General features: G+C 44.6%; 1 protein-coding gene across 3 annotated transcripts in view; it reads left to right on the plus strand.

The window, feature by feature from the left end:
- The window catches only part of TBC1D8 (TBC1 domain family member 8), a 118,364-nt gene that overhangs the window by 83,998 nt on the left and 21,048 nt on the right, over positions 1-13,318 (plus strand). For all 3 annotated transcript variants that reach the window (XM_047852351.1, XM_047852352.1, XM_047852353.1), the window contains 6 exons: positions 2,253-2,467; positions 3,385-3,502; positions 5,849-6,134; positions 6,882-7,011; positions 7,173-7,271; positions 7,969-8,037. In XM_047852351.1, the coding sequence (XP_047708307.1) occupies positions 2,253-2,467; positions 3,385-3,502; positions 5,849-6,134; positions 6,882-7,011; positions 7,173-7,271; positions 7,969-8,037 (917 nt within the window). The remainder of the gene's footprint in view (positions 1-2,252; positions 2,468-3,384; positions 3,503-5,848; positions 6,135-6,881; positions 7,012-7,172; positions 7,272-7,968; positions 8,038-13,318) is intronic.

Here is a 13,318-nt window from a genome sequence, read left to right on the forward strand (position 1 = left end):
CTATACATAGTCCTGAGAATTCTGTAAAGAACCTTCTAGAAGGGAAGTATCTCTCTAGGACATGCATTCTGAAAAACACTAAACAAACAAAACTCTGTGTATGTTGTTCACTTGCAGTGGCATTCAAATAAATCCCCCAGCATACTTTCTATTGGTCCCTTGTCTGTTGAAGACACACAGGGTCTCTAAGAGGTACAATTGTGGACATTTTTCTTCTGCCCACGTCTTCCTCTTATACCACTTGACCCATTCAGTGATGTCCTTGTCTGGCCTCAGGCCCCATGTGCTGTTTGGTGACACTCACTGATGGGTGCGCAGAGACAGGGACCAACTTCTCCAGAGACAGGCTGAGCAGGCGTTTGTCTTTCTCTGCATTGAGTGTGGCTGTTTCATCTGGCTCAGTAGAGGAGGTGGGGACCTGTGGGCAGGAAGGGAAGGCCCTGTTGTCCAGTGGTGTGACTTGGCTGCTCCTTTCAGGGTGCAGCGGGAGGCATGGTGAGGAGGTCCCCTTTCCTTCAGTGGCCTTGCTGCTCTCAGGTCAGCATGGGCCTCCCAGAGGCCGAGCCTGGGCACCTGTACTTTCCCTGTACACTTTTTTTTGTTGTTATAAGTTTATTTTTTTTATTTTGAGAGAGAGAGAGAGAGAGGGAGGGAGGGAGGGAGGGGCCGAGAGAGATTGAGTTGCGGGCGGAGAGAATCCCAAGCAGGCCCCGCACTGTCAGTGCAGAGCTTGATGTGGGGCTCAAACTCAAAAACTGAGATCATGACCTGAAGTCGGGAGCTTAACTGACTGAGCCACCCTGGAGCCCCTCCCTGCACATTTCTTATATTCTTCCCTCATGTCAGCTTCATGCTGACTCTCAACTCTCACCCCACCTTACTCTCTCTCTTCCTTCTTCCCAGTCTCTCCCCCAAATAACCAAGCCCATCCCCTCTCCAGCCCTGGGTGCCCAGATGCACATTTCCTGCTTTCTGACCTACTTGCTGGCATTTATTGATAGGTCTGCTACCACTGCTCACCTTGTCTCACATTCTGAGCCCCCCCACCTGTTGCCTTGTTTCTGCAGCTGCCCACCAAAGACAGGCCTTTTTAAAATTAAAAAATGCCTTCTGTATTTTTGTATCTAATAAAAACAACCCCTACTCAGAGTTGGAAAGAAAATAGAGAGGAACGAGCAAAGAAAGTAACATGACTTATAATCTTACCACCCAATGAGTGACACCTGTTAATGCCACCGGCTTACCGTCTGCCTCTTTAATGAAAATACACACACGTTTCACTAAAAAAAAAAAAAAGGCTAGTTCATAAAGGGCTGTCTTTCCTTTCAAGCAGTAGTGTTGACAGAAAGATTGCTGTGGTGTTTAGGCTGTTGCGTAATGAGTGACAGCTGTTAGTATTAAGCATTGATGACAGGGGAGTGCCATAATGGTTGTTTATCAGATGTGATGGGAATCACAGCAGATGGGAGAGTTGAGGAGCGTAGTATACTAAACCCAGTCAGAAGTAAAAAACCTTACCTAGCATTTAAAGGCAGAACTGGGCCCTTTCTGCTTGCCCTGCTCTCCTGGGACCTCCCTGTGTGGGGCTGGTCTCAGAACTGGAGCCCCACCTGCCACTAGCGCCCAAGCGGGACCATTGGCTGGAAGCACAGGTGCCCTGGTGCTGGCTGATAAGGGAATGGGATCCTCTTGTGTTATGGATGCCTCACCCCTGATGTCATCTGCCTGTCAGAGGCTTGGGTGGGAGCTCAGCAGTAGGTGGGCTATGCTTGGTCGACCTGCATATCATGATCCCGGCCTCAGACTTTCTTGTTGTTGGCTTGTTGGCTCCTTGATAATTGTGTGATTACTTAAGCATAATTGTGCATGTTTCGCACATACATGCTCAGTAATTTATTGTTGAGTTAATATATGAAAATTGTGTGTACATCTGTATGTATGAATACACCCACATATCCACTCTTCCTGTTACGAGAGAATACAACTTATTAAAAACATTAATACAGTTATTTCTAGTATGAGCTGTTTCCCTCTATGTAAGGTTATTCTTAGAAAAGCCACATTATTTCATTTTCTTTCTTTCTTTGTTTTTGGCAGAAATGAAGCCCTTTTGGTTGTGTGTGGTCTCAAAATATTTTATGTCCCTCAAGTAATGAGACCCCATTGAGGTCTTCCGGCAGGACAAACCCCCTCCCCATGTTGATTCTATCCTGGTAATCCACCCCCTTGAAAAATTACTTTTAAATCGTCAGATGCCGTAACTGATCTCGCCTCGCATCCTGGTTACTATGGTAATCTGGTAGAGGAGTCCATGGGAAAATGTTGCCTGGTGACGGAGGAGATAGAACGGGACCTGCACCGTTCCTTACCAGAGCACCCCGCCTTCCAAAATGAAACCGGAATTGCTGCTTTGAGGAGAGTCCTGACGGCTTATGCCCACCGGAACCCTAAAATTGGGTACTGCCAGGTGAGGTGTGCAGTGAGGAGCAGTCTTGTGTTGAGTCCATGTCTTGTGTTGATCTGCTGGGCTTCAGCTCCTGGTGTTCTTGGCTGTCTGGTACTGACTGTTCTGTGAGGGCTCTGTGCTTCGTCCCTTCCCTGAAAGAATGTATCAAATAAGGCTGAAGGAATCATCTTCATATAGTCAAACAGGCTGATTACTTGAAATTAGAAACTTTGCTTGGAGCAAAGAGCAGTGCACATGCTGAGTTGCTGTCCACGGTAGGGCAGATTGTCTCCACCACCCCTCCAGGCCTCCGCTGTAGGACGGCACTGATAACCCTTCTGTGGAGCTTTATTTTTCTAGATCTCTACAGAAGTTGTGGGGATTATTTAAAAAAATATCAGTGTCGTTTGGGGAGGAAAAAGATGTTTGGGGTCAGTCCCTTTCCTTCAGGAAGCACAAGTGGAGGTAAGACGTCCTCGGAGCAGTTGCTGAGTTTGCTCGGGAAGTTTACTCAGGGATGTGGTAAAGAAGCACAAAATAAAACTCAGTAAATTAAAACACCCTCCCTCCGGCCCCAGCATGAGATGGGGTTAGAGGCGTTTCTGATATTTGAAAATAGAAGACTTTAAACTTTGTTTTCCTGTAAATAAGCAAAATCAGTGTGTGAATGTCTTGTGTGTGTTTGAACATACAGAATGGTTGGATTTGACCCGAGCCTGAGGCTCAGCATTACTAGATGGGGACAGTAACGGGACGATGGCTGGTCACTCAGCCTGGTGTGTCTTGTGGGGACCATGTTGATAATGTGATCATTCCACCTCATGAGTGTCAGTGTGGTTGGGCTGCCCTGGGTCTCTCATCTGCAGTCTGACTTGTGTGGTTTTTAGTGTCTGTGTGGCCTGGTCACTAACCGTCCCCTCCTCTGTGAACCCGAGCAGTCCATGAACATCCTGACCTCCGTTTTGCTGCTGTATGCCAAGGAGGAGGAGGCCTTCTGGCTGCTGGTTGCTGTGTGTGAGCGGATGCTCCCCGACTACTTCAACCACCGAGTCATTGGTAATGTGCCTCCTTCCCCTTCCTCCTCGTCCTCTGTGCTTGGGGAGTAGGGACAGAGCCTGGGCCAAGACATGTGTCATCAGTTCTCAGTAAAAAAAATCCCCTGTGCTGCTCACCTGGTCTCTGTACAAACCCTGCTTGGCTCTTGAATTTGCACAACTAACCGGTGTAATTCTCTGCACTATTCTAGCAAAATGGTGTAGTGAGGTAACCTGAAAAGAAAATTTCTTAGGCTCAGGAAACAAGTTGAAGAGTGAAAACCAGAGAGGTTTTTCCCTGTGGCCTGGAAACAGAGGGTGGTCTTCCTCTCAGTATCCAAGGAGCTCATGCAGACAGATGACCCCTTTCGCCCCGAGGAGAGGAGGCACATGGAGCAGTGCTGGCGACCCTCGAGGCTGGACCTGAAGGGCACACTTGGAAACGCCCCCATACCCCCACCACTTGCATATGTTGATAGTGAGAAGGTCCATTTGTTGCTGCTGGGCTCTGGGCAGACCCGTGACCCCACAGCTCTCAGGCACACACTTGATACCTTCTTTTCTTCTTATGGCTGATTTGAACTTGCATTATTTTGTGGTCCAGCACCTCCTAGTGGACAAGTGACAGAAAAATTGCCTCTGCTTGGTGATACTCTTAGATACCCTTTCTGGAGGTGGCCTAATATTAGGGTGGCAGCTGTGAGAACAGAAACAAAAGAACGAATTTGAGACAGAATTTGGCAAAGAACTGGATGTAGGAGCAAGGCAGGAAGAAGATGCTTTCTGAAGACTGGTATCCAAAGACCTGAGGGAATGTGATGACCACTGAGAGTAAAGGGGGGGGTTAGCTGGGAAGGAGGTGACCACTTGGTGCCTTTTAGTGGTCTTTCGGTACACTTTAGACTGTCTTTCCTGGTTCCCTTCATGTGCCTGAGTGCTCCCCTTTGTACTTTATGTTGTGGGAGGCAGTTTAACCTTGTACATGGTAGTACAGATTCATCAGACCTCAGGGACATTGGGAGGCAAGTTGCCAAAGCGGTCATCTGTTGATGGTGTTGCAATGGCACAGTTCATACTCCTCGGTGACCAGCAGACTGTCAGTGATAATGTGCACACTGTGTGACCACCACCCAATGCAGGGTGGAGTATTTCCATAACCCACAAAGTTCCCTTCTGCCCCTTCCCCACCTGTGGCAGGATACTGATTTCCATCACCACGGATCAGTTCAACCCATTCTTGAACTTGGTATAAATGTAATGACAGAGAATGTAATCTCTTTTGTGTCTGGCTTCCTTTGTATAACATGAGGTTGTTGGTGCATCAGTAATTTGTTCCTTCCTATTGCCGAGTAGCCCTTCACTGTACATTTATACCATGATTTGTTTATCCAGTCACCTGTTAGTAGAGATTTGAGTTGCTTCCAGGTTTTTTATTGTAAGTAAAGTTGCAATACACATTCCTGTAGAAGTCTCTTTGTGAATAAAGTTTGTCTGTTTTCTGGAGTATTTACCTAGGAGTAGAATTGCTAGGTCCCAGGTTAGATGTATTTTTAATTTTGTAAGAAACTGTTTTTCAAAGCAAGATATTCTGTAGTCACACATCTCATACCAGCAATGTAGAAGTTCTAGCTGCTCCACATCCCTGTTAGTCCTTGGAATTGTCTTTTTAATTTTTGCCATTCTAGTGGGTAAGAAGGGATCTGTCATGGAGGCTTTAATTTGCCTTTCTTTGATTAAGGATCTTCAACATATTTTTCTGTGCTTCCTGGCCATTTGTTTATTGTCTCCTCACATCTTTTACCTATTTAAAGAAAAAATTGGTTATTGATGACTAAGTTGTAAGAGTTGTTGTTTTGAATACAAGACCTTTGTCAGGTATATGTATTACAAATATTTTCTGAGTTCACAGTTTGTATTATTATTTTATTGTTTTTTGAAGAACACCAGTCTTTAATTTTCATGAAATCCAATTTATAACTTTTTCTGTGGCTAGTGCTTTTATGTGTCCTAAGAAATTTTGCCTTTTTCCTCTATTTTCCTTGAGAAGCTTTGTAGTATTAGCTTTTATATTTAGGTCTGTGACACATTTCAGATGTATTTTCTTGTATGATGTGAAGTAGAACTCGAGGTTCCCACCCCCCTCCTCCCTCCCCCACACAGGTATCCTCTGATTGAGCATTATTTTGTGAAAATACTATCCCCAATGAATTACCCTAGTCAATGTCAAAAATCAGTTAATTGTGAGTCGTTTTCTGGACTCCAGTTTGGTTTCATTGTTCTGATCATCTCAGATTAGCTTCAGTTTCAGGCTAACTTTAGAAAGTGTGACTCCCTGCCCAACCAAGTCTCCATGGCCTGCCTTTTCCAGGGGCCCAGGTGGACCAGTCAGTCTTTGAGGAGCTCATCAAGGAGCACCTCCCCGAGCTGGCGGAGCACATGAACGACCTCTCAGCCCTAGCGTCCATCTCTCTCTCGTGGTTCCTGACTCTGTTCCTCAGCATTATGCCTCTGGAGAGCGCGGTGAGCGTTGTGGATTGCTTCTTCTACGATGGGATCAAAGCCATTTTCCAGCTGGGGCTGGCCGTGCTGGAAGCCAACGCTGAGGGCCTGTGCAGCAGCAAGGACGATGGCCAGGCTCTCATGGTCCTCAGCAGGTGGGCTCATGGGGGGTGAGGCGGGCAGCTGAGGGCTCTGCCAGACAGATGATGGGTAAAGGCAGCAGCAGGTGCCCAGCAGGGGCGTCATTGTGGAATTTTTCCTTCCACTCTGCCACTTGTCATCCTATCAGGTGGCACTGTTGGCTGTGTGTGGTGAAAAGCGCCATCTTCCCCACTCCTCTCCAGCTAGTGAGAGGGTACAGGAGGAGAGTGGGCTCTCAGTGCTTTTCTCTGAGGAGATACACACTCAGAGTGGCCTTGAATGGGGCAGGTGGGCACTAGGAAATGGTGGTCTCAGGCAGCTAGCTGGAGGTTTCAGACATTTGATGTGCAGGGGCTGGTGTGTTACAGTGAAAGAAAAGCCCCATGAGGCTGACGACTGGAACCTGGGTTTCTTGGAGCTGAGGGCAAGGTGAAAGACAGATGAGAGTTTCCCTTTCAGAACGCTGTGGAAGCTTGCAATTGCACGTATGCACAGAACTTTGTATTGACTTCCAGAGAGTTCCCGATCTCTGCAAACCCACCCATGGAGCCCAGATCAACAAGTCTGGCATTAGGGATGTCTCCTTTTCTCTAAAGGAGCACAGTGGTTGCTACCTTGCCCTCCTCCCAGTGTTTGAAGACAAATGAACTCTGTTTAAAAGTGCTCTGAGATGTCTCACGGCCCCTGTGAAGGTAGTGGGTGTGGTGTGGTGCTCAGGTGAGAGGGGAAACCAGTGCTTCAAAGGTGGGTTGTGTGCTCAGGTTTCTAGATCACATTAAGAATGAGGACAGCCCTGGACCCTCAGTCGGCAGCCACCATGCCTTTTTCTCTGATGACCAGGAGCCCTACCCTGTGACTGACATTGCCGACCTGATCCGGGACTCCTATGAGGTAACTGGACCTGGCCCCATCCCCACCCTCGCCCTCTTGGAAACTTGCTCAAGTGGGTTGCTCAGGTGGGTTTTGAGGGAGGTTCCCTGACTACTACTACTTTCCTCTGTTTGTATGCAAAAAGGGATTCTGTGCATGAGTGACTGTCTGTTTCTCTGCAGAAATTTGGAGACCAGTCTGTGGAGCAGATTGAGCACCTGCGCTGTAAGCACAGGATCAGGGTTCTCCAAGGCCATGAAGATACCACAAAGCAGAATGTGGTGAGTCAAGGGTTATCAGAATGGCAGTCAGGCACTAACCTGGGCTCTGGTCTCCTGTTGGGTCTCATAAGAATGCCAGCTTTTGGGGTGCCTGCCTGGCTCAGTCAGAAGAGCCTGCGACTCTTGATCTCAGGGTCATGAGTTCAAGCCCCACATTAGGTGTAGAGATTACTAAAAATAAATACATAAACTTAATGCCAGCTTTGTACCCACCCCCCATTGAATTAGAATGACCTGGTATAGAAACAGCAGAGGTTCTCAAGTCAGACTGTGAGCAGTTTAACCACCGTGAGCCCCAGCTTACCCGGTTGTAAAATGAGGATACTAATACCCAGCATCTGGGATTAAATGAAGTCCGATATATGAAATGCCTAGTACAGAAGGCCTGCCAGTGTTCGTTGTTATTCAGGAGGAACTTCCTGCCCAAGCCCCGTCTTTGCTAGAGTTTGACTTCTGTCAGAACCTACACATTTGTCCTGAGGCACTGATGTGTGAATTGGAAAGGTTGAGGGTAAACACCTTGAGAAAGTTACCATATGGTGATCTTTGCGTCAGAGAGGAACAGGCTGCTCTGGTAGACAGGACTGGCACCTGGCGTCCCCTCGCTCCCCTCCGAGCAAGAAGAGCCCCCTGTTCCTCCGATCCTCCTAGGTGCTGGCACAGAACTCACTCCATTGCTATTCATTCTTCTTTCAAGCTCCGCGTTGTTACCCCAGAAGTCTCCATTCTTCCTGAAGACCTGGAAGAACTCTATGACTTATTCAAGGTAGGAAACTCTGGGCAAATGGGGGAGTGAAAGGCCAAGCCCATGTTGTTGGCCTGCCGGGGTGGGTGGGTGAGCACGTGGAAGCTGCAGAGTCTGCCACGCGCCTGTTCAGTGGCAGCAGAGGCCGGAGCTGCCCCACTTGCTGGCTCCATCTTCTCCTCGCCTGCCTGCGGCTCACACACAAGAGCTGTGCTCTGCCGAGGGCCTTGGGTGCCGGTAACCCGTTCTTCATGGTTCTCCATGGAGTTCCCAGGCCTGAGTACGTGGAACAGTGACCATTACTATCATCACCACCTCCTATGCTTTGTAATGACTCCTACTCCCATCCGTAATACATGTTGACATATTTTGATATTTGGCTTTATAGAGCGCGTTACTTTATACTTTACTTGCCCTTGATACTCTTACTAGCACTTTTCCATGTTGCCACATAGTCTTACTCATTTTAAAATGACCTTAGAGTCTATCATTGACGATACTAAATATACTAAACCGTATTTCTAATATTTGGATATTGAGGTAGATATCCAGATCTTGCTACTTAAATCACGCAGCAGAGAAAATTTTCCATAACCCTGCTAGAACTGTCCTTGCTTGAAACAGCAGATGAAAATGGGGAAGACAGGCAGGATTTAGGTGACCCACACCTGACACTATGGCAGTGAAGGGTGAGAAAGGACAGTTGGAGAAAGCAAGTCTGGAGTCTGGCTTCCAGAACCCTTCCTGGTGGGGACTCTGAGCTGCTGTCCTTCCTGAACTCAGATTGTCAAACTGATGGAAATAGTACTAAGCTACATGTCAGGTGCTTCTAAGCAGAGCAGTAGAGGTGGTCTGAACCTTGTGCACATCTGTCGTGGCATATTTGCCTGCAGTCACTGAAATGGCTGTTGGCCTAGAGTCCTGGCACTCTCGTTCCTAGTGAGCAGGATGTATAGGGAGGACTTCTCAGATCCGTGTCTTCTATGAACATCCCCTGTCTTCAAGTTTGATAGTTTCCTCTGTTGAGAAGAGAAAATATGAAGTCAAAGGTTACTGGTGTCCCAAGCCCCCACCTCTCTTCGACTTTCGAGGAGGAAAAATAGGGAATACTAGAAACATAAAGACAGGTAGACAAGTGTGTTGTTTAGCGTGAAAGTATTTCGTTTATTTAAGGCTAACTGTTCTCAGTCTAAGACCTGACACAAATCTGAATTTATATAATTTAAAAGACTGGTTTAAATGAGTAAAATTCATTAAATACTAGCCATGTTCATCTTTAATACAAAGAGTATTTAAAGAAGGTAGAGCTGTTTTCCTATTTCTGTCTTTCCTGTGAACGATGTATTTGGTACTTAATGAAATTTTATTTGTAGTTAGCTTTCCAACTCTTAGGACTAACTACAAATAGAAACTTAAGAACTATAAATACAAAATATTTTTTTTTTTTTTTTTTTTCTCACTATGTTTTTATTTATTTATTTTTTTTATCATTTATCCTTTGTGTTTTTTGTTTTTTTTTTTTTCTGAAATTTATTGACAAATTGGTTTCCATACAACACCCAGTGCTCATCCCAAAAGGTGCCCTCCTCAATACCCATCACCCACCCTCTCCTCCCTCCCACCCCCCATCAACCCTCAGTTTGTTCTCAGTTTTTAACAGTCTCTTATGCTTTGGCTCTCTCCCTTTCTAACCTCTTTTTTTTTTTTTTTTCCTTCCCCTCCCCCATGGGTTCCTGTTAAGTTTCTCAGGATCCACATAAGAGTGAGACCATATGGTATCTGTCTTTCTCTGTATGGCTTATTTCACTTAGCATCACACTCTCCAGTTCCATCCACGTTGCTACAAAAGGCCATATTTCATTTTTTCTCATTGCCACGTAATATTCCATTGTGTATATAAACCACAATTTCTTTATCCATTCATCAGTTGATGGACATTTAGGCTCTTTCCATAATTTGGCTATTGTTGAGAGTGCTGCTATGAACATTGGGGTACAAGTGGCCCTATGCATCAGTGCTCCTGTATCCCTTGGATAAATTCCTAGCAGTGCTATTGCTGGGTCATAGGGTAGGTCTATTTTTAATTTTCTGAGGAACCTCCACACTGCTTTCCAGAGCGGCTGCACCAATTTGCATTCCCACCAACAGTGCAAGAGGGTTCCCGTTTCTCCACATCCTCTCCAGCATCTATAGTCTCCTGATTTGTTCATTTTGGCCACTCTGACTGGCGTGAGGTGATACCTGAGTGTGGTTTTGATTTGTATTTCCCTGATAAGGAGCGACGCTGAACATCTTTTCATGTGTCTGTTGGCCATCCGGATGTCTTCTTTAGAGAAGTGTCTATTCATGTTTTCTGCCCATTTCTTCACTGGGTTATTTGTTTTTCGGGTGTGGAGTTTGGTGAGCTCTTTATAGATTTTGGATACTAGCCCTTTGTCCGATATGTCATTTGCAAATATCTTTTCCCATTCCGTTGGTTGCCTTTTAGTTTTGTTGGTTGTTTCCTTTGCTGTGCAGAAGCTTTTTATCTTCATAAGGTCCCAGTAATTCACTTTTGCTTTTAATTCCCTTGCCTTTGGGGATGTGTCGAGTAAGAGATTGCTACGGCTGAGGTCAGAGAGGTCTTTTCCTGCTTTCTCCTCTAAGGTTTTGATGGTTTCCTGTCTCACATTTAGGTCCTTTATCCATTTTGAGTTTATTTTTGTGAATGGTGTGAGAAAGTGGTCTAGTTTCAACCTTCTGCATGTTGCTGTCCAGTTCTCCCAGCACCATTTGTTAAAGAGGCTGTCTTTTTTCCATTGGATGTTCTTTCCTGCTTTGTCAAAGATGAGTTGGCCATACGTTTGTGGGTCTAGTTCTGGGGTTTCTATTCTATTCCATTGGTCTATGTGTCTGTTTTGGTGCCAATACCATGCTGTCTTGATGATGACAGCTTTGTAGTAGAGGCTAAAGTCTGGGATTGTGATGCCTCCTGCTTTGGTCTTCTTCTTCAAAATTCCTTTGGCTATTCGGGGCCTTTTGTGGTTCCATATGAATTTTAGGATTGCTTGTTCTAGTTTTGAGAAGAATGCTGGTGCAATTTTGATTGGGATTGCGTTGAATGTGTAGATAGCTTTGGGTAGTATTGACATTTTGACAATATTTATTTTTCCAATCCATGAGCAGGGAATGTCTTTCCATTTCTTTAAATCTTCTTCAATTTCCTTCAGAAGCTTTCTATAGTTTTCAGCATACAGATCCTTTACATCTTTGGTTAGATTTATTCCTAGGTATTTTATGCTTCTTGGTGCAATTGTGAATGGGATCAGTTTCTTTATTTGTCTTTCTGTTGCTTCATTGTTAGTGTATAAGAATGCAACTGATTTCTGTACATTGATTTTGTATCCTGCAACTTTGCTGAATTCCTGTATCAGTTCTAGCAGACTTTTGGTGGAGTCTATCGGATTTTCCATGTATAATATCATGTCATCTGCAAAAAGCGAAAGCTTGACTTCATCTTTGCCAATTTTGATGCCTTTGATTTCCTTTTGTTGTCTGATTGCTGATGCTAGAACTTCCAGCACTATGTTAAACAGCAGCGGTGAGAGTGGGCATCCTTGTCGTGTTCCTGATCTCAGGGAAAAAGCTTTCAGTTTTTCCCCGTTGAGGATGATGTTAGCTGTGGGCTTTTCATAAATGGCTTTTATGATCTTTAAGTATGTTCCTTCTATCCCGACTTTCTCAAGGGTTTTTATTAAGAAAGGGTGCTGGATTTTGTCGAAGGCCTTTTCTGCATCGATTGACAGGATCATATGGTTCTTCTCTCTTTTTTTGTTAATGTGATGTATCACGTTGATTGATTTGCGAATGTTGAACCAGCCCTGCATCCCAGGAATGAATCCCACTTGATCATGGTGAATAATTCTTTTTATATGCCGTTGAATTCGATTTGCTAGTATCTTATTGAGAATTTTTGCATCCATATTCATCAGGGATATTGGCCTGTAGTTCTCTTTTTTTACTGGGTCTCTGTCTGGTTTAGGAATCAAAGTAATACTGGCTTCATAGAATGAGTCTGGAAGTTTTCCTTCCCTTTCTATTTCTTGGAATAGCTTGAGAAGGATAGGTATTATCTCTGCTTGAAACGTCTGGTAGAACTCCCCTGGGAAGCCATCTGGTCCTGGACTCTTATTTGTTGGGAGATTTTTGATAACCGATTCAATTTCTTCGCTGGTTATGGGTCTGTTCAAGCTTTCTATTTCCTCCTGATTGAGTTTTGGAAGCGTGTGGGTGTTCAGGAATTCGTCCATTTCTTCCAGGTTGTCCAATTTGTTGGCATATAAGTTTTCATAGTATTCCCTGATAATTGTTTGTATCTCTGAGGGATTGGTTGTAATAGTTCCATTTTCATTCATGATTTTATCTATTTGGGTCATCTCCCTTTTCTTTTTGAGAAGCCTGGCTAGAGGTTTGTCAATTTTGTTTATTTTTTCAAAAAACCAACTCTTGGTTTCGTTGATCTGCTCTACAGTTTTTTTAGTTTCTATATTGTTTATTTCTGCTCTGATCTTTATTATTTCTCTTCTTCTGCTGGGCTTAGGCTGCCTTTGCTGTTCTGCTTCTAGTTCCTTTAGGTGTGCTGTTAGATTTTGTATTTGGGATTTTTCTTGTTTCTTGAGATAGGCCTGGATTGCAATGTATTTTCCTCTCAGGACTGCCTTTGCTGCGTCCCAAAGCGTTTGGATTGTTGTATTTTCATTTTCGTTTGTTTCCATATATTTTTTAATTTCTTCTCTAATTGCCTGGTTGACCCACTCATTCGTTAGTAGGGTGTTCTTTAACCTCCATGCTTTTGGAGGTTTTCCAGACTTTTTCCTGTGGTTGATTTCAAGCTTCATGGCATTGTGGTCTGAAAGTAAGCATGGTATAATTTCAATTCTTGTAAACTTATGAAGGGCTGTTTTGTGACCCAGTATATGATCTATCTTGGAGAATGTTCCATGTGCACTCGAGAAGAAAGTATATTCTGTTGCTTTGGGATGCAGAGTTCTAAATATATCTGTCAAGTCCATCTCATCCAATGTCTCATTCAGGGCCCTTGTTTCTTTATTGACCGTGTGTCTAGTTGATCTATCCATTTCTGTAAGTGGTGTATTAAAGTCCCCTGCAATTACCACATTCTTATCAATAAGGTTGCTTATGTTTATGAGTAATTGTTTTATATATTTGGGGGCTCCGGTATTCGGTGCATAGACATTGATAATTGTTAGCTCTTCCTGATGGATAGACCCTGTAACTATTATATAATGTCCTTCTTCATCTC

The sequence above is a fragment of the Prionailurus viverrinus genome, chromosome A3, assembly GCF_022837055.1.
Source record: "Prionailurus viverrinus isolate Anna chromosome A3, UM_Priviv_1.0, whole genome shotgun sequence".
NCBI lineage: Eukaryota > Metazoa > Chordata > Mammalia > Carnivora > Felidae > Prionailurus > Prionailurus viverrinus.